The sequence below is a fragment of the Microtus oregoni genome, unplaced genomic scaffold (genome assembly GCF_018167655.1).
Source record: "Microtus oregoni isolate MIOR12 unplaced genomic scaffold, Mior012 000015F_ref0000493, whole genome shotgun sequence".
Taxonomy (NCBI): Eukaryota; Metazoa; Chordata; class Mammalia; order Rodentia; family Cricetidae; genus Microtus; species Microtus oregoni.
In genome coordinates, this window is record NW_024543074.1 from 27822283 (window position 1) to 27849321 (window position 27039).

At 51.9% G+C, this 27039-nt stretch overlaps 1 protein-coding gene and 1 non-coding gene across 2 annotated transcripts; both read right to left on the minus strand.

Annotated features, from left to right (window-relative positions):
* Nucleotides 1–26985, minus strand: Kif1c (kinesin family member 1C). Its single transcript, XM_041664551.1, has 23 exons — nucleotides 26764–26985; nucleotides 24934–25039; nucleotides 24578–24710; nucleotides 24123–24199; nucleotides 23557–23736; nucleotides 22894–22959; nucleotides 22367–22545; nucleotides 22169–22280; nucleotides 21679–21756; nucleotides 21476–21541; nucleotides 21320–21395; nucleotides 20651–20729; nucleotides 20319–20464; nucleotides 18473–18642; nucleotides 18149–18228; nucleotides 17984–18059; nucleotides 11398–11477; nucleotides 10272–10366; nucleotides 6010–6093; nucleotides 5346–5532; nucleotides 5153–5225; nucleotides 2988–3602; nucleotides 1–1318 (listed from the first exon to the last, which is right to left on the minus strand). The coding sequence occupies exons 3-23, from the start codon at nucleotides 24681–24683 to the stop codon at nucleotides 641–643; spliced, it is 3303 nt and encodes a 1100-aa protein (XP_041520485.1). The 5' UTR covers nucleotides 24684–24710; nucleotides 24934–25039; nucleotides 26764–26985; the 3' UTR covers nucleotides 1–640.
* LOC121457239 lies at nucleotides 19354–19457 on the minus strand. The gene has a single exon (XR_005975731.1). It is a non-coding gene; the product is annotated as a U6 spliceosomal RNA (small nuclear RNA).
* Nucleotides 26986–27039: the final 54 nt, after the last annotated feature.

Consider the following 27039-nt stretch of genomic DNA (forward strand, 5'->3'; position numbering starts at 1 on the left):
GTAAACGATGCATTTTACTCATCCAACCTGTACCTCTACTAAAACCCCGCCAGTCACAAGCTCCCTGTTTGCTAGCCTTTATTAAGAGGTCCCGCATTCTCGTGGGACTCCAGCCAAACCAGACAGGTCCCCCTAAATATAGCAGGAGGCCTGGAAGGGGAAGGGAATGACTTAGGATTCCACCACACCTCCCTGGAAACAGAAACCCACCACAGACGGACAGACGGACAGACAGACAAGAGCCGGGGAGGAGAACCCACCACACTCTTGGTTCTCTCCCCCTTTGCACCCACTCAGAAAGAAAGTCAAACACTGGCTATGCAGACCCCAGCCCACCCACCCGCCCATAGCAGCGTTTGTGGGGACCTCCCCCCCACCCCTTGCAACGGGTGGCCCCAAGGCGACTTCCTATGGCTCTTCCTTTACTTTGGTTTGCTCCTGGCCAACTCTACACCCTCTTCCTTCCCTCAGCCTCCAGCTCGGTCACTCAGCATCCTCTATCACCTACTCGGACCTTCTCTTTCTTGCTCTCTGCTTTCTGGTCTCTTTGCCCCAGGGCTTCTTAGGGAAGCAGCATCTTGGGCACCTTCTTCCTAGTGAGGGCCCACTAGGCAGGCCCTGTCAGCCCAGCACGAGGGACTCATACAGCTGCTCCACTCTCTTTGAGGTCAGGGGCTGAGCGCTGCCGTCTCATTCGTGGAGGGGTAGTGTATGGTGGGTAGCGGGGCCCTGGCCGCTGGGCTGGATAAGGTTGGGGCTGCTGGGGGTAATAGTTGTGCTTTTTGGGCTGAAAGTGCTGGGGCTCTGGCTGTGCAGAACCCCCTCCCCGAGATCGGCTCCCTCCATCTAGGGAATTCCTGCGAGGACGGTGGGACCTTCGGGGACTTGGAGGTCTGCGGGCAGGGGGAGCTGGGGGGGCAGTGACCTCTTCAGGGGGTTGGGGAGCTGGGACCTCTCCACTCCCCACTCCTGGCCAGGACTCCCTGTGCTGAGGGTTGCTTTTGAAGGGGAAGCGCAGCTTGCAGTCGTGGGGGGGCACAAAGCGGGCTGGAGGCCTGCGCAGTCCCCCACCCCGGCCCCCAGAGCCCTGCAGTCCCTGCAGCCGCAGCTGCTCCTGCTTGAGCCAGCGAAGACGGCCACGACGGAAGGCAGGATCCTCTTCCATCAGCCTCGACACCCGTTCCCAGCTGGACAGGGGTGGGGAGGTGGGCCGGACAGCTGGTGAGCGGTCATTGGGCACTGCCTCCTCTCCTGCCTCTGACCCTTCTGGTGGTGCCCAGGTGACCATACTGGGTTCTTCGTTATCATCCTCCAGATCCTGGGAAAGGGAATAAGGGAAGACGTGTGATGAGAGCGGAGACCGCAGGGCATGTGGAGTCAAGATGTGCCCAGAAGAACCTAGAGGGCCCGGACGGGGTCTAGAGCACTACTTAAGGTGAATGAAGCTAGGACAATGGCTGGAGCTCAGTCCCTCCGCCACCTCTCAGCTGTGTGGTCTGTCTTCAAAAGCAACCCCATCTGTAGAAAGACGCCAGCGGTAACAGCACTTGCTACAGACTGCTGTAAGGACTGGATGAGCTCCACTTCGGCAGGGAGAACGGGACAGAAGAGGACAGGAAGCCAGTGAAGGGCAGCCACACTGAATTCACCAAGAAGTCGATACTTCAGTCAAGGCCTACAGGAAGTGAGAAGCAAGCAGTATGGCTGCTGAGAGAAAACCAGCGAGGAAAACAGACCAGCTGGTGCAAAGGCCTTGAGATATGAGCATGCCCAACAAGCTGGAGGGGCTGGAGTGGAGCAGGTGAGGGGACAGGGCTAGAAGCCACACGGAGAGGACATCTTTGGTAACCTCAAGCCGTAACTTCAACCGTCTGTGGTGTCCCTTAGAAGGGGGCTGGAAAGAGCAGAGAAAGCTTGTAACCTAACCTCAGTGACCAGCACGCTACCACCTCTGTCACACTACAGTGACACTCAAATGTGTGTAGGTTGGATGGATACATGCAAAGGAGGAAGAGATGACCAGTCTTTACCAGAGCGATCAGGGGAGGCCAGTTACATGCACGCATAAGAACAGGCTTCCAGTAACACTGTGTGCTCTCCACTAGAGGTTCTCAAACACGCTGTAATTCAGAAACACCTTGGGAGCTTATAAACTACAGATCATCAAAGACACAGATTAGGAATGCAGGGTGGCGGATATCACAATCGGTACTTCTGTTTTTTTGAGTTGTGGCTCAGGCTGGTCTTGAACTTCTGATCCTCCTGTGTCTGCCTCCCAAGTGCTGGGATTATAGGCACATGTCAAGCCTACCCAGCCCAGAATCCGTACTGTGTGTGTGCATTTGTGCAGGTGTATGAGCATTGTGCTCGTGCGCGGGTGTGAGTGTTGTGTGTGGGCTGGGGGATAACTGGATACCCTCCTCGGGTGTCTACCTTGTTTTTAGAGACAAGGTCCTTTACTGCCCTAGAACTCACGGAGTAGACCAGGCAGAAGGCCAGCAGGATCTATCTCCGCTCCTTGACTATAGCACCAGGACTTCTTTATGCGGGTTCTGGGGACCGAACTCAGATCCTCATGTGTAAGTGGCAAGCATTTACCAACTGAAGGCTGCATAATCTATTTCATTTATTTATGCATTGTGTGTATAATGTATAGTGTATAGTGTGTATATAGTGACTGCAGACCAGAAGAGGAGAATGGCGTTCCAAACAACCAGGAGCTGCCATGTCTTGCTGGGAAGTGAACTCTGGTCCTCTGGAGGAGCAGCTCTACTGGCTGAGTATCTATTTTTACTATCATCATTCTGGAGATTGGGAAGCATGTGATTCATAAACTCTATCAAAAAGCAAAACCTATTACCAGACTTCAGTAAGTCTTCTCAAAAGAAACAGGAAGGCTGGGATGTGAGAGGGAAGCTGCAGGATCCTAAAAGGCCAGCAAGAGCTGAAGGAGGGGGAAGGAAGAAGTGGCCAACAGGTTTTTCTACCTGAGTCAGGGGGATGACCCTCTCCATGCGCAGCATCCGGTCCCGCAGGGCCTGCAGCTCACGGTCCTTGCTGCTGTTCTGTAGCTTCACTTCCTGCAGAATTCCTGTCAGCTTGTCTATGTGAGCCCGGAGGTCTTCCACCTCTGCCCCACGGGCTCCTTCCTCACCGGCACCTCCACCACCGCCACCTCCTTCTTCTTCACCCACAGTATCCCACACATCCCTGGCCACAGCTCTCCAGGCATCACCAGGGCCCTCAGGCTTGCCGTAGGTACGACACAGCTCCCTCATCTTGAGGGCAGCCAGGGCCTCAATTTCTGATCGTCCATGACGGAAGTCGGCCAGGGCCACCTCGTAGCATATCTCCTTGACAGCTTGCATCTTCAAGTCAGCCATGGTGGCCCATCGGGGGTCTTTGCCCTGAAGGCGCCGCCGCTGAGGGATCTGATAAACTCTGCGAGGGGCCCTGCGCTTGCCGCTGCTAGGCAGGCCACAGCGCTTGACAATGGTCTGGACTGTGGTAGGGGGCAGCTGCTCCCGCAAGGAGGAAATCAGCCGCCAGCTCTCCTCACAAGAGCGCTTGTCAGAATCTTCCCCACTGTCGGAGTCTGCATACTGGGGTGGGCCAGAGAGAAGAGAGGAAGAGAGCTAAGGACACCTCAGAGACCACCCTTGTCCCAAAGACACGAAGACACCACATTAGTATACCTGGACTCAAGACCCTTTCTGCGTCTTAGGAACTGTGTGTCTTGCAGGGACAGATCTGGACAGCAAAGCTATGTCTGATGGGTTAACCACTTACGACAGCAGCTGGCAAGCCCAAGTAAGGGCAGCAGTTAATTGAGACTGGGGTTTTGTGCATATATGGTCGTGTCACTTAATACAGAGATGTGTTCTGAGAACTGTGTCCTAAAGTGATTTTATCGTTGTGTGAGCACCACAGACCGCACTGACACACATCAAGGCAGCTACACATTATTTGTTGATATGATCTCATGGGACCACCCCTGTACACATGGTCTGTCATTGACAGCACTGTCATTACGCAGCAAATGACTATGTATTACTCTCAGGATGAGGTTAGAGACTTAAAAGTCCATTTAAGCAACAATCTTACATGAATAATGGTACTTGGAAGTGATCTGAAGGGGCCCAGGGTCACGGGAGCCTAGGGAACCTCATCAACTGAATGTTACTTCCCTGTACATGGCAATGTTTTCTTCTAGTTCACATTTCTCTCCTAACTTTTCCTCCTAGATGCCACCTACTTACCAAGAGCAAAGCTAGGAGGTTATCTGCCCACCTTCCCACTCCAGGCTCCGTCCACCCTGCTGTGCCCCCACCTGCCCACTCCAGGCTCTGTCCATCCTGCTGTGCCCCCACCTGCCCACTCCAGGCTCCGTCCACCCTGCTGTGCCCCCACCTGCCCACTCCAGGCTCTGCCTACCCTGCTGTGCCCCCACCTGCCCACTCCAGGCTCTGTCCATCCTGCTGTGCCCCCACCTGCCCACTCCAGGCTCTGTCCACCCTGCTGTGGCCCCACCTGCCCTCTCCAGGCTCTGACCACCTTTGTGCTCCCACTTGCCCACTCCAGGCTCTGTCCACCCTGCTGTGCCCCCACCTGCCCACTCCAGGCTCTGTCCACCCTGCTGTGCTCCCACCTGCCCACTCCAGGCTCTGTCCACCCTGCTGTGCCCCCACCTGCCCACTCCAGGCTCTGTCCACCCTGCTGTGCCCCCACCTGCCCACTCCAGGCTCTGTCCACCCTGCTGTGCCCCCACCTGCCCACTCCAGGCTCTGTCCACCCTGCTGTGCCCCCACCTGCCCACTCCAGGCTCTGTCCACCCTGCTGTGCCCCACCTCTCCACTCCAGGCTCTGTCCACCCTGCTGTGCCCCCACCTGCCCACTCCAGGCTCTGTCCACCCTGCTGTGCCCCCACCTGCCCACTCCAGGCTCTGTCCACCCTGCTGTGCCCCCACCTGCCCACTCCAGGCTCTGTCCACCCTGCTGTGCCCCACCTCTCCACTCCAGGCTCTGTCCACCCTGCTGTGCCCCCACCTACCCTGCTGTGCCCCTACCTGCCCACTCTAGGCTCTGTCCACCCTGCTGTGCCCCCACTAGCCCTTTTCCAGGCTACCCTGTTGTACCCCAACTTGCCCCTCACCAGCCGCTGCTGCTCTAGCAGAAGATCAGCCTCTTCCTTTTCTTTCCGGTATTGATTCTCCAAGTCCTGCAGCCTGGGGTCAGACAAAGGGAAGAAGCTATGAGGGTCTCTGGAGCTACATTGGTGGGTATCACCAACAGCAGGATGCTGGGATCCCGTGGCTTAGAGAGACTCGTGGGGGATTCCCTCACACCTCTTCTCCATCTCCAGCTTGATATCTATGCCTTGTTGCTCCAGCAGCTCCTTCTGAGCAAAGTTCCAATCCACAGGCTCAGAGGGGGGTCCTGCAGGTGGGGGAACCCCTCGTTCTCGCTCGAGCCGGGCTTGCTCCGGGTGATTGAAGCGGAATACGTGGTTCTTGCCCATTACAATCCTGTTTCCTGGAAATGAGCAGAGGGGAAGTAGACTTGCTCACCCACCGCAGCAAACCTTCCCCCGGTCCAAGCACAGAGATCTTGCCCTTGATTCCAGGAGACCTGACACCCTCAGTCCTACTATCACTAAAGCCAGGAGCAGTCGGAGTCAACACACCTTCGGAAGCACCTGTGTACGTACCTAGGTGAGCTGCTGGAGGAGAAGGTACCCTCTTCCCCTGTCCCCAGCGAAGCAAGAGGACCAAGACATCCCCCCCTTAGTCTGTGCTGTAGGCTCCTTCCTATGTCCATGGACTTCCCCAACTATCCCAGAAAGCCTTGCCCTAGCACCTTCTACAAAGGCCATGTCCCAGACCTGTAGTCTGCAACATATCTCTTTTGTGTGTGTGTATGGTACCGGGAACTGAACCCAGGGCCTTGCACATGCTAGGCAAGCGCTCTACCTCTGAGCTATGTCCCCAGCCTCTGCGACGCGTCTTCTACCTGACTTCAGCACCAGTGGCTCCGTCACAAGCTTCCCATTGACATATGTCTCAGCTCCTTCGCAAGGCTCCAACGTGACCATCACTGCGAGGAGGAAGAAAGGAAAGGAAAAGATTAGCATCGCAGAAAGCTACACTCTGGTCAGATTCCCACCTCGTCTCGCCCCCAAAGCACGCATGCACCACCAGTTCTGCCCCCAGTACCTGCAGGGGTGCCACAGCCCCTCTGGTGGCAGGCAGCACAGGAAAAGAAGAGCAGAAGAAGGGTTAGAGACCCTACTACGACTCCCAGAAGCCTCTGCAGTGGCTCCGACTGACCCACCACCATGCTTCCTAACCACAGCTTAGAAATTATCATTCTCAGAAGATTCTTTACCCACAGTCGACTGGACAGAGGCCCTATCACTTTGCCTTCCATGTGTCCATGCCTGCTCGCCTCGTTAACATTATCCTAGCCAGGCCTGGATGCCTCCAGTAGGCAAGCTGCCTGATGCGTCTTACAAATGGCTGCCATCGGATTAATCCTCTCAAGTCACAGGCATTATAGGTTAAAATAAAGTTAACTCTAGCCAGACATGATGCCACACATCTGAATCCCCATTATTAGGAGGCTGAGGGTCAAAGTGTGAGGTTAGCTAGCCTGCACTTCACAGTGAGTCTGCGCTCAGCCTGGGCTGCATAGTACGACCCTGCTTCAAAAACAAGCCAGGCGGTGGGGGCGCACGCCTTTAGTTCCTGTACTCAGGAGGCAGAGGCAGGTGGATTCGGAGTTTGAGGCCAACCTGGTCTACAGAGAGAGTTCTAGAATAGCCAGGGCTACACAGAGAGACCCTGTCTCAACAAACCAAAAAAAGGGGTACTCTATTTTCACTGGAGAACCCACAAGTTCCAAAGACCCAGTATCAGTATCTGACTGCTGAGCCAGAGACAGTCAGCAAATTACCTAACTTTAGGGATTCTATAGATTGGAACAATGAAGTCTTTGTTCAGAGTAGATGAAAATATAATAATCATAATATGCAAACACGACTTTTTATTTATTTGGTTTTTCGAGACAGGGTTTTTCTGTGTAACAGCCCTGGCCATGCTGGAACATGCTCTGTAGACCAGGCTGGCTTCCAAAAATGAGTTTAATTCCAAGAGATCAAAGGTATATGCCACCAAGCCTGGCTCTCAGTCCAAATTGGTTTATTTTATTAGTTACACTAAAAGTAATCAAAAAACATGAAAACAGTGATCAACTATAACATCACACAGAGAAACAGACTGCTGGTCTACTACTGATGCAGAGGGAGGGTTGAGCCAGCACAAAGTCCAGCTTAAGGACAGAATTTCCGTGAGGGTGGAAATTCCCAGCTGATGCATGGTGGATCACTTAGATGTCAATGGGCAGAGGGAGACTGGGAAAGACATACCAAAGGGCATCACTGCCTGTCTGAGAGCAGCAGACACGGGGTTGGGGGCAGCCTATCTTACTTTTACTTCCCACTGTGCCCCAATACATAAACATTCATTTCCCAAACATTATGTTCCTACTACATGTCAGGTAAAAAAGATAGAAGTCCAAATTGCTGCTCTCACAGACCTTATTCTGGCTGGTAAGGCAGATATGGTCAATAGGGGAATCTCAGGCCAGTGAGATGACTCATCACGGGCAGGCATCTGCTGCCGCGCCTGACACATAAGCGCGTGTGCATGCACACACACACACACACACACACACACACACACACAATATTTAAACAGGATAATCCAAAACTTTTTTTGGAGGTGGGGTCGCTCGAGAGTTTTTGTAGCCCTAGCTGGCCTGGAACTCACTCTGTAGACCAGGCTGGCCTTGAACTCACAGAGATCCCCCTGCCTCTACCTCTCAAATGCTGAGATTAAAGGTGTGCACCACCATTGCCCAGTTCTAAAAATTTTTTCTTAATTTATTTATTTTTATTTTATGTGCATTGGTGTTTTCCATGGGTGTCAGGCTCCTTGGAACTGGAGTCATAGACAGTTGTGAGCTGCCATGTGGGTGCTGGGAATGGAACCCAGTCCTCTGGAAGAGCAGCCAGTGCTCTTAACCACTGAGGCATCTCTCCAGCCTCTAACATTTTTTAAAAGCAGATAATCTAAAGATTTCTCCAAAGAATGGGAACAGGTGTGGTGTTACGGAAAGACAATGGGACCATGGGAGGTGACTTCTCAGTCAGGGCAGACTCTGCTCCTTTTTCCTGAGACAGGGAGGATGGCCCCGGACTCCTGGTTTTCTGCTCTCCGCACACACCCACCTCCCACCCCTGGGTGCTGGGATCTCAGGCATGGTGTGCATCACTGAAACTCACGCACTACACAGCACTCTACCACCGCACCTACATTCCCGGCCTCTCTCCCAGTTCCTGAACCCATGGGAATCCAGCAGCTAAGGGCACAGCCCCTGAAACCATAACTCTGTGCTGGGATCCAATTCTGCTGTTCTCTAGGGCAAACGACCTCATGGGAGAGCCTCTGCCGTGTCACATGTAGACAATTCAAGGAGGAAAACTGACAGTCCGCAAATAACCGTGACTGCAGGTCCCTGGTGCCTGCATCTTCTCTGCCTGTCTCATAAGAACCACAGCTCTGATGAACCAAACCTTCACAGTCTACCTCAGGGGCACAGACACACTGGCCAGTTTCCACTGGGATTTATCTAACAGTCTTGAACATGCTATGCCTGTCACCTCCTCCGACACGCTATGCACTCCTGGAATATGGGCTCACCTCACAAGGCCTCACATACTTTAATTTCTCCCTTCCCAAGCCTATGGCCTGAGATAACCACAGAACAGGAACTTGGCAGTAACTCACTGATCTGAACTGATTCAACGGCTTTCAGCCCTAAACGCAGGAAGCACTTGTTCACCACTGGGGACCTGAACTAGACCAGTGTAACTGCGTCAATCTGCTGACCCTGAACCAAACTGAAACCGAGTGTCTTAAACCTGAGCTGTAAGCCACGTGATAGGTTTTTTTCTTCCTCCTCCTCCTTTCTTTTTAAACACAGTTTCTACACACTGCCTAGGCTGGCACCAAACTCCGGGGCTCCAGTAAGCCTCTTGCCTCTGTCTCTCATGTAGCTGTGACTCCAGGCAAGTGCACAGGTCTGGCTTGTTCTCAGTGCCTCCTGAACAAGCATGTGGACCTGAGCTTGCATCCCCAGTACCTATGTAAGAGCTGGCTGTGGTGATGGAGCAAGAGAGCTGGGGAAAATGCAGAAGGTGGCTCTTTGGGGCCCACTGGCCACCCAGCGAGCTTTTAGGCTCACTGAGAAACCCGTCTCAAAAAAAAAAAGATGGAAAATGATTAAGGAGGACAAGTGATGTCGATTTCTGGCCTCAATATGAACACACCATACGCACACACATGCACACTCCCACATACATACTCACACATGAGTGCGGGAAGTCAGGTATGGAACCTGTCTTTAGGAGGCTGAGGGAATAGGATTAAGAGTTTGAGGTCAATCTGACCTACAAAGAGAGAACCCAAAGCAAAGAGAAAATGCACTGGAGTGAAGGACTCACTGGGAGTGCACAGGGCCCAGCAGGCTCGTAACTGAAGCCCAGGTTCAATCCCCAACAGCGTAAAACAAACACTCCACATTGCACAATGTTGTGTTGTTATGCCAAACAAGCTATCAACCTCAGAACCTGGGATTCTTTTTTGTTTTTGTTTTTTCAGACAGGGTCTCTCTTTGTAGCCCTGACTGTCCTGGAACTTGTGATGTAAATGTGGCGCTAGCCTCAAACTCACAGAAGTGCCTCTGCTTCCCCGAATGTGGGGTTAAAGGCCTGTGATTCTTAAAAACTTTACAGTTATATTAGGGGCTAACATTCCCAAAAGCTTTGGAACCACAGAGACACCTAGGTCCTTTAGTTCTCAGAAACCTTTGTCAATATAGCTGCATCAGCCCATTTCCCACAGAGACAAATTCAGATTTCCCATGGAAACAAATATAGGCTCCAAACACATTGCTCTCTGGGTAGGGGGAGAATCAAGGAGAGCAGTCCGTCTATGTCCTCATCCCCCAGCCCTCTGGGGTGCACAGCAATGTGTTACTTGTGTCTCAGGACTCCAGCTGCTCCCCAGTCAAGCAGAGCCAGCCCTCCACCTGCACGCTGCACCCCTCCTTTGTATGGCTCCCTTCCCAGTACTGGGCTCAGTACTCTATGTGTGGAACACAAGACCCCCCTTTCTACGTTAGCCACTCCACTCTCATCTCTCAGCCATTACCTTCTCCATCAGGCTGGGGGATGCTTCGGAACAGACAGTGTTGCTCCCGGATGAACTGTCCAGTCAACTTGATGTCCACATCGACCTGACCAACCCTGGGGGTGCAACAGCCAACATTTTCTAAGCTTGTTCAGCATTTGCCAAGTGCCTCCCGTGTACCACCAGCTCCTCCAACTCAGCGAGTCAGTGCCATTCCCATTCCACAGGCAAGGGTTCAGGGAGGGGAACTTGCCAAGATCATGCAGCTAAGCAATCGTGACGCTGGATTCGAGCCCATGCATCCCTGATCCTTAAGACCATGTCCTACATCTGCACACTAGGCAGCAAAGGGGAAATGCCAGCCTGGTGTGACTGGGCATCCTTATGCCTTTAACTATAGAGGAGACTCTGAGCCCTGGGGTTTGGTTAGCAGCAGCTCTCCAACCACCTGGCCCAAGTATGGAGCCGACAATGTGGGCATTGGCTCCCCTTTTCCCTTCCCCCAAGGTCTCAACAGGACTGCCAAGGAATGGTGTTGGGGCTACGGAAGCAGCAGCAGTCTGCTTCTCATCAGTTCTGCCGGAGTAAGTGCTCTTCCCCCAGGAGCCATCCCCATCATGGTGCCAAGAAGCACCAGCCCTTCACCAAACTGAAGACTGGTTGCTGATCAGGGCCCTCAGCGGTTTGTCAAGATGGGGAAGCATGTGGGCGTGCACACCTGTGATCTCAGTATCTGGGGCTGAGACGTGAGCAAGACCCTGCCCCAGAGCGGGGGTGGGAGTGGAGAGATGGCTCAGTGGGTAAGAAAGAGCATGTACTTCTCCTACAGAGGCCCTAAGTTTGGTTCCCAGCACCCATGTCGGTCAGCTCACAGCCACCCACAACACCAGCTCCAGGGAGCCAATGCCCTCTGTAGGTCTCGTGGGCACACCTGCGCACATGTGGTATTCACTAACAGACACACACATATAAATAAAAATAAAATCTTTGAGAAGAAAAGGAAACTAAAAGAGCCCCCAGGGAGGCAGCTGTTCAAGATCTGGAGTACCTCCAGGCCACCAGAAAGAGAATCACAGCGATCAATGTGTCAGTCCTGCCGTCACACCCTGGAGGGGAGGCCATCCTGGAGACTACTAAGTGCATTTACCTGGTGACGCCATCTTTGATGTGGTAGAGCAGACACTCAGACATCAAGGGGTCCTCGTTCAGATTTACCAGATGTGGAGTCTGTGGGTAGAGAGGAAGAAGTGGTCAGGGACAAAGGCTCATAGCAACCAGCGCGAGTGGCCACAGAGAAGAAGGGAGCAAAGCAGACATCTCTCTGGTTTTGGTACTGCCCGCTGCTCATGCTGCTCTCACTCAGGAGGAGGAGAGGGAGGCTCTCCACCCTCCCTCCTGCCCTGAGGAACATCTCTGGCTGCCAGCTCTCACACAAGCATCTTCTCAAAATCAGGCTGAAAAAGCTGTCCTCACCACCTACCCCAACCCCCAGTCAGTAAGCCGTCTTGAAGCCTGTCTCCTTGTAGGTGCCTCAGCAACACAGACTCCCTGACTAGAAGCCTTGGATTCTACCTACACCACCATTCTCCTTGTGTCCTTTCTATTCCCCAGTCCCATCACTTCTTCCCACAAAATCTACCTTGCAACTTCCAGAGAGAAAGAGGAGGGGCTAGGTCAGAAGACTGGCATTCCCACCTTCCATTACACCTTGAATTTCCAAGAACACAGATTGCCCTTAATAATTTAAAAACCAAGTGTCACTTTCCATTTTAAAATCAAACAAGAGTCATGAGTGGCCCATGCCTTTAATCCCAGCAGAGGCAGAGGGTTACATGTTCCAGGACAGGCTGAGGTACCATGGCCTTGTCTATAAACAAGAAAGTGTGTTTCCTGCAGCAGACTCTTTATCTACCCTAGAGCCTACTCACCTAAGGCCAGGATCACTGACTCCTACAACCGTCCCTGCCCACAGTCTCCCAGACCAAAACCACCCAAGGGTTTCTTGGCTTCTGGCTATCTCAGTATAAAAATCTGCCCTAAACAGCTGGCTGATTGCCATGCTGCTTTGTGCTGGAAATGCAACCCACTCCCTGCCTTTGTCCTGTCACCTCTGCCCTCCAGGAGTGTGCAACTGGGTAGCACACTGAACTTGCTCCCTCTATTCTCCTCTGAGCCACATGCTACCCTCTAGTAAGAGACCCTTCCCTGTGGTTCCTGCCTGGGCCCACACCCCGCATACCATCCCTCCTCAGACCTGCATGGCATTAGGGGTTTCTGGCCTCCCATCCACACTACTGGACGTCATGTCTGTTTACCCAGAGACCTCTCGGTTGGCTCCCATTTGACTCAAGCTCTGTGTTATATTCTGGCTTCCCTGGGCCTCCTCCATATCAGAGTCCCATCCCACACATCCAAGTTTTGAGGGCTTTCCCCCCAACTCTGTGCTTCTGCCCAGTGTACCGCTGAACACTCCAGATCAGGCCTTTTGCACCCCAACGGCTGAGGAAGCTGCTACCCCAGCCAGGTCCCCACGCCCAGCACAACCTATGTTACCATCTCCACCCACACACTCCCACCTGCTAAAGTCATTAACTACATGTCCTTCTGGGTCTGTCTCAAATGCCACTTCCAGGAAGCTTTCCTAAGCCCTCCAAACAAAGAAGCCTCCATGCTACCAGATTCTAATTCACCTTAGGGAGGTTCTAGGTGGGACAGGAGTGAGTCAGACGCAGTCATGGCTGACTATCCTGTCCGGAAATCGGAGCCAACTTGGGGAGGCAAGAATTGGTGTGGAAACACCACTCATTACAAATGCAAAGAATGACCTGGGCATTAAACCCAGCACTCAGGAGGAAGACACAAGGATATCTGAGCTGGAGACCAGCCTGGTCTATATAGTGACTTCCAGGCCATCTAAAGCTACAGAGAGGCCCTGTCTCTAAAAAAGCAGGGAGGCTGTGGGGACGAGTGCCTCATAGGAACTGTTGACTTTCCCACACCCTTGCCTGGATTATTTGCTCATTGATTCGTTCCCAGGGAGCTGACCCTTGCACCTATTCTGCAGCAACTCACATGCAAGGAGCAAAAATGGCAATTAGGGGAGCTCACAGCTTTGGAGAAGCAGTGCTGTGGGAAAGGCAGTACGTCTTGGGGAACGAGGAAGGCTCTGACATGTAGAAGGAAGAGGTTCCACAACGAAACAGTTTGGCAGAAGCACAGAGAGAAAACATGCGATTTCTCTGGGATCCTTCTGCAGTGCGAGCTCAGGACTGCATCCAGAACACCTGTCTGCTTCTCCCTAGGCATCTCAAAACCGCTGCTGCCAGAACTGCCTCGAGGGACATGCACGTCGCCTTCCTACACTACAGTGTCAGACCTGTGCTGGGCCTGGCAGACACTGATGGGCCCTGAAGCTGAAAGGGATCTATCCCTAGGGAGAGGGAACATGATTTGGGGCAGTGCTTTTCAATTTCTGCTCAGCCCAGGAACTCTTTGTTCAAAGAAACCTTATCTAGAAGCCTAGGATATCAAGCAGATAAGCAAAGAGCCAATTAGAGCCAGCTGAGGGTAGGTCCTGCCCACCCCCCACAGACATTAGCCCTTGAGAAGGAAGCTCAGATTTGAAAATCAGATTTAGGAAGTCCTTGGGCTTGGTAATAGGGGTCGCAGCAAGAGGAGGCTTTCTCTAAAAGTCTTTATCCAAAACAAACTATAGCTTTACCCAACTCTCTACCTAACCATTTATGTTATAGCCAGCCCTACCAAACCCGTTCTGCCAGTAAGTCTCACCGCTCTCCTGTCTTTTAAACATTTGAGAAATGTCCACCCCACCACCTTAGGACAGTACAAACAAACTATCCTAAGACTCCTGTTCACCAGTCACACCGACAAAGTCTGATCCACAGAGCGTATTAGAAAGAATGAGGGAAGCCAAAAATGGTGGCACATAGCTCCATCTGTCACACTGGGAGGTAGAAGCTGAAGGACCAGGTGTTGAAGCCAACATTAACTACACAGTGAGTTCAAGATCAACCTGGGCTATAGCAAGTTCAAGTCCAGCCTGAGCTCCATGAAACATGCCTCAAAAAAACAACAACAAAACTTAAACCAACAACAACAGGAAGCAAGGGTGGGGACAGAGAACAAGAGGAACACAGGCCTTCTTACAGGTTGCTCTTGGTGACAAATTGGCCTGGTTTTCATCTTCAGAGGGTACTTCAGTGACATAGATCTAAATTTTATTTCTATCTATTATTAGTTATGTAAGGGAGCACTAGGGCCACCGTGCTCATGTGAAGGTCAGAGGACAAACCCCAGCAGTCAGTTCTCTCCTACTTCACGGGTCCCAAGCTCAGGTCCTCAGGCTGGAGGGCAAGTGTCTTCACCTGCTGAGCCACCCAGCCAGTCTCTAGACAGCAGTTTTAACCCATAGCTGGGTGTGGCAGCTAGCGTCTACAAAGCCAGAACTTGGGAGACTCAGGAAGGACTATCGTAAATTGGAGTTTGAAGCAGCCTAGACTGCATACTGACCTCTAGGCAATCTTGAGCTATAAGTATAACTGATTCTCTGTCTCAAAAATATATAAAAGAAATATCTGAAACATATCTAAAATAATCACATAAAGGTACTAAGGAATTTTTAAAAAGACAAAGCCAGCCTGCACTGCTTAGCCATTCTAACGTGGCAGCAGCACATGCCGGAGGCAGGTAGGTCCTTAGGGTGTCTGGCCACAGTCTAAACAGTTAGTGAGCTCCACGGTTACCAGAGGCAGGTAGGTCCTTAGGGTGTCTGCCACAGTCTAAACAGTTAGTGAGCTCCACGGTTACCAGAGGCCCCGTCTCAAAAATAAATAAATAAGGTGGAAAAGCGATTGAGAAAGACAGAGATGTCTGGCCTCCATCCCTGGTCCTTTCGTGCATGCATGATGAACTGTAACTTGGAACTGTGGGGCTGATTAAACCCTTCCCTTGCCTGTGTTGCTTTTGATCAGGGTGCTTTATTACAGCAGCAGAAATCAAACAAGAATGCCACATAAGCCGGGCAGTGGTGGCGCATGCCTTTAATCCCAGCACTTGGGAGGCAGAGGCAGGCGGATCTCTGTGAGTTCGAGACCAGCCTGGTCTACAAGAGCTAGTTCCAGGACAGGAACCAAAACCACAGAGAAACCCTGTCTCGAAAAAGGAAAAAAAAAAAAAAAAAAAAAGAACGCCACATAAAGGGTGGAAGCAGAGAACAAACCACACGAAGCTGTCACTGACCTCCATGTGAGCACAATGGCACGCATGTTCTGACACCCATTTTGTGCACGCTCACACACAATAACAAAACATTTTAAATTTAAGGGGTAAGGAAGGAGCAACAAGCTTGTTTAGGAAGTAAAGATGCTTGCTGCCAAGTCTGACAATCCAAGTTCAATCCCCAGAACCCATGTGGTGGAAGGAGAATCGGCTCCTGCAAGTTGTCCTCTGACTTCCCACACATGGCACCCACACACGCGTGCGCACATACACACAAATAATGTAATAAAAGGAATGAGGTAATGAGGTCGGGCTGAAGAGATGGTCACCTGTTAACACTGACTGCTCTTCAGGGTTCAATCCCAGCACCCACATGGCTATTCACAACCTTCTTACCCTGTCCCGCAGGGACTCAACACCCTGTTCTGAACTCTTTGAGCACAGCATACACACGGTATACATACAGACAAACATACAGGCAAAAACCCCATAACACAGAAAAAATCTCAAAAATTAATAAGGTTATGTGTATATACAAATAGATACTTAAAGCCCAGTGATTCCTGCTTGCTCTTGACCTCACCAAAAAGCAAGCCCTTTGTGGCAGCCCACCACCTCTCTGCGGAGCCTCTTACTAGCCAGAGCAGCACATCTGATCCCAGCCTGCTCTACACCACACATCAGGCAGGCCAGGCGGGTTTCCTGGTGGGACTGGAAGTTCCTGCTCGGCTCAAACTGGCATACCATCCTCCATCAGCACACACTAGTCAGCTGTGCTAGCTTGTTTTTTGCTGTAAGTAAGTGGGTCGTTGTGTCGTTCCTGCCACCCCCCCCCCCAATCTCTACCTTTCTCTTCTTTTCTGGGCCTTGACTATGCCAGGCAAACACTCTTAACACTGGACTAGAACTCCGGCCTTCTTTTTCTTCTTAGACATGGTCTCACTATGGAGCTATGACTGGACTGAAACTCACTACATAGACCAGGCTGGCTTTGAACTTACAAAGTGCTGGGATTAAAGGCATGTCCAGCCTTTATTTGAGACAGGATCTTACTATAAAGCTCAAACTAACTTTAAACTCACTATGTAATCCAGGCTGCCCTTGAACTTGAACTTCTCCTACCCCTGCCCCCCAATCCCCAGGTGCTGAGACTGTAGGCATGATCCATCACATTTGGAAGCTATACTGACCTTTTATTGCCAATGTTCCTTCTAATTGGGCAGTTTCATGCCAGTTGGTGAATATTTCAAGTGTTATTTCTGTGCCCATGTGGGCCTGACAACTTTTTAATTGTATTTTAATTAGTTAATGTTATTCATTTATTTAATTAATAAATTATTAATTTATTTTTGAGGCAGGATTTCTCTGTGTAGCCCTGGCTGTTCTGGAACTTACTAAGTAGACCAGAACGGCTTCAAACTCAGAGATCTGCCTGCCTCTGCCTCCCAAACGCTAGGATTAAAGGTGTGCGCCACCACTGTCTGGCCTGGGCCTGGCAACTCTTGCTTTGCTTTCTTCCTCTCCAGTGAAGCTCTACCACACAGCTACTATCTGTCTGGCACCACAAGTCCCATGTAGCCTAACATGCTTTATCTGTTTAGCATCACATTGTCCCTACCCATCTCTACCTAAGTCTTGTCCATTTTTCAAGCTCCATTTTGCAAACTACCTTCCCGAGCGACCCAGCTGCTGCATCTCTAGGCCACATGGATGCTTCCAATGAAGACCAACCCTCCAGCATCTCTAACCAAGGTCACATTTACTCCTCCTCCATCTCTTTTCCAGCCATCCTCCCTAGTTAGCCTTTTAAAATGGACTTTTCTTTAATCCCAGCACCTGAGAGACAGAGACAGGAGATATCTGTGAGTTTGAAGCCAGCCTGGTCTACAAAGCAAGTTCCAGAACAGCCAGGGCTCTGTTACACAGAGAAATCTTGTCTTTAAAAAAAAAAAAAAAAAACCATTAAACTTTTTTTTTTTTTTTTGGTTTTTCGAGACAGGGTGTCTCTGTGTGACAGAGCCCTGGCTGTCCTGGAACTTGCTTTGTAGACCAGGCTGGACTCGAACTCACATAATCATAAGTGCTATGATTAAAGGTGTGCACCGCCAAACCCGGTTCAGTTAACTTCTCAAGTAGCTGGCACACCCATCCTCTTCCCCTCTCCCGAAGAAGCCATTTGCGTGCACTCCATTTGTGTGTACATGTATGGAAAGAGCGAGGCTTTGCATAGCTTTGCAGTTCCTCGAGGGCAGGGACTGTCAACAATGACCCTTCAGTAGCTGGCCACAGCATTTAATGAGCACTCAAGTCTCTAGCTGACTAGCTGATGGACAGAGAAGGCGGAGATGGCCACATAATCGAGGCAGAGAAGGTAGGGAATGGGATGATGATGAGGGACGAGTCAGGCACAGAAGCAAAGGACCATACCACACACAACCCTCTCCTTCAGTCATCCAGAGAGCTCTCTGGGCCTCACTGCCCAAGCCTTCACATACCTTTTTAGGGGAGAAGACACCCACAGTGCCACCATCCTCCCGGACAGCCACGCCCATCTCAGCCAGCAGTGCTTCTCTGTGAGCAAGGAAAAGGCAAATGTCAGCCTTACCATTGCTGCCCCATCCTTCCCTGCTGAGGGGCCGGCTGTGCATTGGCCCTCTTACCTCTCCATTCTCAGGGCTTCTGTCTTACGGAGCTTCTCCTCCCAGGTCTCATTCAGCTCGGCAATAATCTTCTCTGTCTCCTGGGGGCATTAGGACAGACAGAAAGCAAGTTCAGGACAGTCCTGGACCAATACCTACCACAGAGACAACCATACTCCTGAGGCTCCTTCTTCCACTTCAGCCTTGGAGAAATAAAGTTGGAACAGCACCCAGACCACAACCCCTTGCCGGTGCCAGCTTTGATACCCAGACCACCACCCCTTGCCGGTGCCAGCTTCGCTACCCAGTCCACTACCCCTTGCCGGTGCCAGCTTCGCTTCCCACCTGTAGCCTCTCCATGGCCTCCTCAGGCCCAATCTGGGGCTCAGCACTGGGGGAGAATGAAGGCTCCAGCTCCCCATTGTGTGGAGGAGGAGATGAGGGTGAAATTGGGGCGGGTGGAGAAGATACAGCTGGCAGAGTACCTCCAGGACTCCCATCTTCCACCTTCAGACCTGGAAGGGAAAAAGCGAGAAGGAGGCTAAGATGGAACTGGTCAGAAGGCTAAGGGCCAGAGAACTGCGGGAGACATCTAAGGTGGCCCTCCTTAGCGACAATGAGAGCAGCTGAGAACCCAGGGATGGAGCGCCTCACTCTTGCATGAGATGAAGCCACCCATTCTTTCCACCATCAGATACATCGATACATTAGCTGTATCGAGCTGAAGAGGCCCCACACCGTGTGTGCCTAGCCCTTTTAGTTCTGCCCCTGGGATACGATGCCACACACTCTTCCTTTACAAGACAACTTATCCAACCTTATTTTCCTTCTCTTCCCAAGAACTCTTATTCTCCCCACTGTGTCCCTCAGCAGCTCTCCTCAGTGAGATGTACTTTAAGTATGGCACAGGGTGAGAACCTGATCCAGTTAACATGGATTACGTATCTTCTCACTCACATGGACAGCGATTCCTTTTTTAAAAAATAAAAAATTGGAACACAGGGCTGGAGAGGTGGCTCAGTGGTTAAGAGCACTGGTTGCTCTTCCAGAGGACCTAGGTTCAATTCCCAGCACCCACATGGGAACCCATAACTGTCTATAACTCCAGTTCCAGGGAACCTGATACCTTCACACTGGTGCACATAAAACAAAGTCAAATAAAATTTTAAAAAAATAAAAAACAAAATAAAAACAAATAAATCATTAAAAAGATTTTACCTTATAAAAATAATACGGAATGCTTCATGAATTTGAGTGTCATCCTTGTGCAAGGGCCATGCTAATCTCTGTGTCATTTCAATTTTAGTATATGTGCTGCTAAAATGATCACATGGATATTAATTTCTTACCAGTGAAGCTACGTCTACAAACTATCCTGTTGTTGACTATTAAGCTATAGTTGATTAAAACCCCATTGTTTCCAGTCATAATGACACATGTCTATACTCCTAATACTTGGAAGCCTGAGTGCATGGTAATCTTGACTACAGAATGAAACCTTGTCTCAAGACAACAAAGGGCAGCGAGGCATAGTGGCTCACACCAGCACTTGGCAGCCTGAGGTAGGAGGAGCTACAACAGTGGTTCTCAATCTGTGGGTTGTGACCCTCACAGGGGTCACATATCAGATATTTAAATTAAGATTCATAATAATAGCAAAATTACAGTTATGAAGTAGCAACCAAATACAAATGTTATGGTTGGAGGTCATCACAACATGAGGAACTGTATTAAAGGGTCACAGCATTAGGAAGGTTGAGAATAGTTGAACAACAACAGAAAGGTCCAGGTTACATACAGTGAGATCCAAAATGAAAACAAACAAACAAAAAAAAAAAAAAAAACAGAAAAGAGCCTCTCATTTTATAAGACCTTCTCCAGGACACATTCCCCAGTGTCTTCTAACCTTCCTATGTGAACCATAAATTTGTGACTCGCTATATATACTCTTTGCACTTGGCGTTTATTCGTTCTAGAAGCCTGTCTTGAGTCTCCCTGAGAAACTAAGTCTGTTTCAGCTCCATAATATCAAAAGATGGAAGTGGCTTCTCCAGGTATGTGTCCACATGACTGAACACAACGGGTTTAATAGTGAATGGACCTTCCCACATCCCAGAACTGGGCAAAGGCAAAGAAGGGCAGAGAGGTGAGCTAAGGGGCCTCCCTGGCTGTCCCTCCCCAGTAGCCCTACCTCCTAGAGCAGAGGCTGAGAGTCCCTGAGCCATCAGCAGCTCCCGCAAACGTGCCACCTCCTCCTGCAGCTCTCGGATAAGCCGGGCATTGGGATCCTCATTGATGACAGCATTGCACCGGATCTGCTTGGTACGGTCTGCATATCTGGGCAAGGAAAGAAAAACGTGCTGAGAGCAGACCCAGGAGACCCCTGCTATGTGTCTACTCATTTCCTGCTCACCAGCTCAGATCTCAAACATTGTGACACGGCTGGAGGCTCTCCTTCCCTTATGACTAACCAGCCTCTGAGCTCCTGGCACTTTTGGTATGCTACCAAAGCTGAAACCCCACCTGAGGGTGCTGAGTGTCTCCTCGTAATTGATGTCAGCAGGACTCAGAGCTGCGATCATTGCTGTGCGGGAGTTCCCACCTATGGATGGAGGGGAAGAGAAAGTAACTGATGAACTGGAGACTAAGAAAAGTCATATTTGACTGGATGAGATACTGCATGACTGGAACCCCAGGGCCTGGGAGGTAGAAGCAAGAGGACAGAGTTCAAGGCCAGCCTGGGATCCATGAGTCCCTGTCTCTAATTAATTAATTAACTATATTTAAGTAATAAATAAATAAGTAAAGTCAGACAGGATTATAAAGCAAGGGAGCCCCAGTACAAGGTATGAGAGGCCAGCGTCTGAGGTGGGATAAAGCTGAGAATTGTGAGCTAATCATGAAGTCCAATAATGCAGGGAAAGGTGAAGTCAGGGAGACGTCAGGTCTCTGTGAGCAGTGACAGGCCTGTGGGAGGGAGATGAACTCAGCAGTATTTGGGGTCAGGGGTAAACAGGTCAGTGAGGTCCCTGGTTCGGCAGGGTGTAGTCATGATGTCAGCATAGTAAACTTCCTTATAGGATGACCCCTCGGTCAGGGGGAGAACCGTGGGACAACATGGAGTAGATGGCAAGAGGTTCTGTCAGATGGGGACGATAACAGGGTAGCAAAGGCAGGGAAGGAACCCCTCACCCAAATTCTCCTTGAGCAGCCAGGTGAGCACAGAGTCTCTATAAGGGATGAAATCTGACTTCCGCTTCTTTGATTGCTGAGGGACAGAAGAGGAAGGCGATGAGTCACTCCCCGTTTCTCCCGCAGACTCTCCTCTTCCCAACCCTCGGGGCTTACCAAATCTGCCAGGGCTGATATCACCTTCCCCAGAGTAGTCAGGGATTTATTGATGTTGGCGCCTTCCTAGAAAAGGACAAGGAATGTGGAATTGAGGCCTTCCTGTCAATCAGATCTCTGCCAGCAAAGGTCTGAGGGGGATGATCAGCACCCGCCCTCCCTCCATTGTCCCCAAGGCTTCCATCCATCCCTCCATCCCTCACCTTTAGACGCATACCCCGGGCCCCTGAGGAGTCAGCCCGCTCACTCCCAGCGAGGTCCACCAAGCTGATCTTACTGACCTGGGGTTGGAGGAAAGAAGCAGGTTATGGCTGGGGTGGGTAGGGGATGGGAAGGGAATTAGGGGAACAGCCAGCAGAAATCTGGGTGTTTAGCAAAGGCCAGAGAAACCCGGGGTGGGGAGACAAAAGAGAACAAATGAGACAAGAGTGAGGACCTGGCTACTTATTCACCCACGAATATTTATAGGTTCACTCTGTTCCAGGACAAGGGACACAGTGGGGCTTGAGCCCTGCCCCTGCCCTGAGAGTCTTTAAGGACAAGTGAGCAAACAGGTTATAACACGCTGGCGGGACAGTAGAGGGGGTTGTGGAAGTCCTGACGAGGCACCACAGAGCCCAGGTGGGGAGGGAATGCGCAAGCCCCTTCCAGCACATCATTTGAGAGAGGTCCCCATTTGAAAGACGTCACTACCTTTTCCGAATCCAGGCCAGTAAGCTGGTCATGGGAGCGTTGAGTGAAGACAATAGTGAAGACAGCGTGGGAACGGCTGCTGGTCTCATTCATGTTGGTGGCGGCCACAGTTCTAGAATCGAAAGGAAAAGTCATAGGTCCCTGCCCTCCACCCTCACAATTTTTGTCTCCCTTCCTCCCCAGGTAAGCCTGCCTCACCGCGCCTTATTTCCACAGTCCATGAGGTCGGCAATGTCTGCATAGGAAGTCACAGCCAATTTAGACAGGTCTTGCACATAGGGGCCCAGTATAGGGTGCTCCCGAACACGCAGGGAGCCCCGACTCTTGGGGTTCAAGAGGTCTCGTACTCGCTCACAATAGATCTCCATATAGCTCACCTAAGTGGGAGAAGCAAACAGGACGTGAGGGAGCCACTAGCGATGCTGCCGGAGAAACTAACCTCAGTTGAAGAGGACAGTTACCTTAGCATGGTGCTAAGGCTGAATATGCTAGCTCCCTGGTCCTCTCACCAACCCAAGGAGGTGGGTCTAATCATTGGCATCCCATAGAACACACTCGGGAGCTACAAGCTGAAATCACTGCCCAAGGTCCCATTAGTCACCAGCACAGTCAGAAATAGGTCCCAAGCTGACTTGAGACAAACCCCAGTGTTAATCACTGTTTTCCTACATTCTTGTCCAGGAGTACTAGGTCTCCTGCCTACCTGCACCGAGACTGGGGCTCACCTCCACAGAATAGGAAAGCTGAGCGTTCTGGTTCACATTAACACGAGAGAAGAGGTCCTCGCAGAGCTGCAGGGGAACACAGAGCTCCTGTTCAGGGCATACCTGCAGCTCCCAACCCCAGGCCAGACTTTGTCCCAAATGACCCTTTCTATAGCCTGGAGGCAGGAGTCAGTACCATTTTATAGATACGAAAACAATCTCTCAAAGGTTCACATTTGTTTAGAGTTACAAGCTAGTATCCATCAGGCTAGGATGCAAGCCCATGTATCCTGTATTCTGGTCTACAGACAAGGCCACTATAGATCACAGCCACAGAGAATTCTGGGCAACTCTCAGTCATTCACAATTACAGCTAACACCATCTAATACTGAAATCCACGGGAGAAACCAGTTACAAGAAAATAAAACAGTAGTGAGCTGTAAAGCCATTGCTCCTCTAATACTCTAATACTAACGCCTTGGCTCTTCTCATGGAGCCTTGTTGTCCTGGTGGGCACAAAGCTTCTCTCTCAGAGGGGCCCTGGGTGTCAGGATACAGCCAAGCCTTATACTCCATTACATTTCCAATCACAAACAGCTCCAGACCTTCAACCCTATCCTTCTCCCCCTGTGGCAACCGAAGATGTTCCTCCCCTGGCTGCCCAGTTAGGTCCCAGCATGTACCTGAGGCACAATGCCCTGCTGCCCCGGTTCCTGCCGCCCCATCATGGTGTAGGACTTCCCGGCCCCCGTCTGCCCATAGGCAAAGATGCACACATTGTAGCCTTCGAAAGCATGCAGCAGCATCTCCTCTCCAATGTCTCGATACACCTGCTGTTGAGACGCAAACTGTGGATCCTCCACCTAGGGGAAAGGGAGGCAGAGAAAGACAGGAGTCCTGGATGAGGTTGTTCTTGGTGTCTATGGCCTGAGCATCCTGACCTCTCAGTGACTGCCCAAAGGTCCCATGTATCCCTCAACCCCACTCCATCATTCTTACATCCCTGAGGTTCTTATCCATCCCCCTGCTGATCCTAACTACCAGGATGGATTCACTTTGCCCCTCTAGGTTCTATTTTTTTTTTTTTTTGGTTTTTTTTCGAGATGGTTCTAAATACAACCTGAGTATGATTCATTCCAACCAGAGGTACCTGTCCTCCCAGTCCAGTCCCCTGGATACCCTTATTTCCCAGCAATATCCCTGCTTATCTCCCACGGCTAAGCTTTTCCTCTGGCCCCAACAGCCTCACCGAAGTATGTGACCAATAAGAATAGTCGAAGGTGAAGCTTTTGGGGGCATCTTTGCTCTGTTTGGGATTGATGATGGCTGAAAAAACAGAGAGGAAAGTCAAGGTGAGGTATGCTCAACCTCTGCCCCCTTTCCCATAAGCCCCAAGGATCCAAGATCCCACTCCCCATCTCTGTCCTAACTCATTTCTTCCCTTTAATACTCCCCACCCCCTCCAGCCACCCAAGCTAATTTTGGCTTCACAGGACCCGCCCCCACTGAGCTGCCTCCCTGGATTGGGCAATGGAAGGCTGCAGGCCAACATTCCCCCTCCCAGGGACAGGAACATGGAAAGGCCAGTCTGCCCCCCCTTACAGCTAGCACATGCTCTATGCCCAGCATGGCCTTCCTCCCGGGACAGCCCAGCAGGCCTGGCCTGCCCCTCTGATGCCCAGCTAGGCCTCTGGACTCACTCACAGGTGGTGTTGCCCTGCATGCTGACCACACACTTGGCATCCTGGCTGGTCTCACGGGCATTGAAGGGCCGAACCCTCACTGCCACTTTCACCGAGGCACCAGCCATAGCTTCAGAAACTCCTGCCCTCCTCAGCTGCAGGACAGAAAAAAAGGGTGGTCAGAGCCACTGGGAGATTCAAGACTTCTTGAGTCCATGTCTACATACTTCATCCCAGCTAGCCACCCATGCCCTCAAGGCCTCCTCTATTCCTGCTCTTCAGGCCTTCCTCCCAAATGTCAGTTCCGAAAATATTCCTGTTTCTCTCCCCAAACCAGATCCCAGTTTGTAGAGACTTGGGTCATCACCCCAGAGTTACCTGGTGTCCTGGCCCCAGATCAGAGGTGCTGTATCAGTTCTGGCTGCCACCGGCCCTCGTATGGGAAGCCCCATCCTACTCTTGGGGCCTGGCCACACCAGCACAGCTGTAAGGGAAACCCAGATTGTGGGGGAAGAGAAGTCAGGAGGCACCTGTAGCTCCAAAGGTCTGTCTGGGGCTCTGTGTTTCAGGAGCAGGGGATACAGAGATGTTAGGAGAGTAAGGCTAGCCGCCCCTCTGGAGTGGCTGCAATGTGAATCCAAGGGCACAGACAGTGATATTTTTATTCCTAGTCACTCACAAGTGTACTGAGAGTTCAGTTAGTGGAGAGGGAGCGAGAGAATGAAACACAGATTGGACAGAGGGTGATTCAGACGGAAGAACACATGGGCAGAGACACTGAGGGTGGCAGGAAGGGAAGAGGAGGGACAGAAAGTTACAGACACTAAGAAAATGAGACAAATCGGACAACAGACAAGATTGAGGTCAGGCTATGAAAGAAAGCCTAGCAGCAGAAGAAGAAGAACATAGAGAAGTTGAAAAGTAGGAGAGGGTTCTGGGGTGAAAGCACAAACTGGAAGCTGATGGAGATATAGGCTGAGACCAAAACTCCAATCATAAAGCCCTAATCTATAATTCTTCTCTCGGTGAGCCTGGAGAAGGGAGAGGCAGAGATAGACGTGTTCCTACATAGAGCTGATAACCCCCATATTTGAGTCAGAGGGTCCAAAGGCTAGAGGTACAGCCTGGAACAAGGATCCACAGGGCCTGCCTTGCGATCCCCAAACCCCTTGCCCAGCCCCCAGTACTTCCTCCCCAGGATCTAGGACAATGGGCAGGGGAGGGTGGGGTCATCCTGTAGGCATAATATCAACCCCCAGGACTCCGCGGTAGGGAGACCCAGAATACCTGTCTCTTGAGGGGAGAACTGCTGGCAAGGGTTGGGGGGAGGGGGGCTTCCTGAAAGGAAAGCAAAGGGAAAAGGAAACGGACTGGACCCAAACCCAACCTGGGGGTAGTGCTCCGGCGTTCACTAGCCTGGGGAAGGTGCCAGGCTGCAGCCTAGGAATGTGGGTGATCCGGGTGCCCACACCCTGTCAGGAGAGTCTAAGCAGCCCACGCCTACGGACAGCAGGGTGAAGGCTTATGAAAGGGTTCAAGGATGCGGCATCCCCACCTGTAGTCCCCAAACACCTCCAACTTCTGGTGTGCTGGGTTGGGCCTTACCTCACCAGCCTTCCCAGGCAGGGCAGGGGAGGGGTGAAGGGGCTGATTTATCCCACCACAGGAAGGGAGTAGCCAAAACCAGAGGCTGGCTCAGGAAGAATAGCCCTGACCCCCAAAACCCTGACTAGGGGAGGGAAGGACACCAGGACGGGCACGCAATGTGACACCTCCGATGCTAAGAAAACAGGGAATTGGGTGGCAAGGCTAGAACACAGTGGAGTAAAGAAATAAGAGAGTAGGTGCAGAGTCTGCGAGTACAGCCCTAAGGGCTCACTGGGGAGAAGGCCGCGGCTGGGGTGGGGCCGGCCGACCCGAAAGAGGGTCTCGGGTCACCTGCACCTTTCCCACCCGCTGTTCTCCAACAGGCCCCCGGCTGTCCGCTCTGGGCGGCCATGAGTCCCCAGTCCTCCAGACCAGCCAACCGACGGCTGCCCGGGGCCTGGCACCTCTCTGCGCCTCCGCGGGATAAATAGCACATGATCCGAGCTCTCGCGCCTAGCCCGCCCGGCCGGGTCGTGCAATCGGTACCTCGGAACCCCGGCTCCCCGCCCTCCAGTGCATTCCTCCGCGGGCGTCCCCTCCCTGCCCCCCACCGGCTCTCACCTCGTCGCGGCAGGACTCCCCGCGGAGAGCAAAGGGACAAACTTTCCTGGCTGCCTGAGACCGGAGACGGGGAGACCCCGGGCCAGTTCGGGGCTGCCCCCGCCCCTCGCCGGGTCCCCGGGCGGCCGGCGGCGGATCGCGCCCCGGGGGCGGCAGCAGTAGCGGCGCCAGCGGCCGGCGCCCGCCCGGGCAGCGCGAGCTGGGGCGGGAGCGAGGGGCGGGGGACGGACGGGCGGGCGAGCGGGCGCGCGCGCGCGGACGGACAGGCGGGCACGC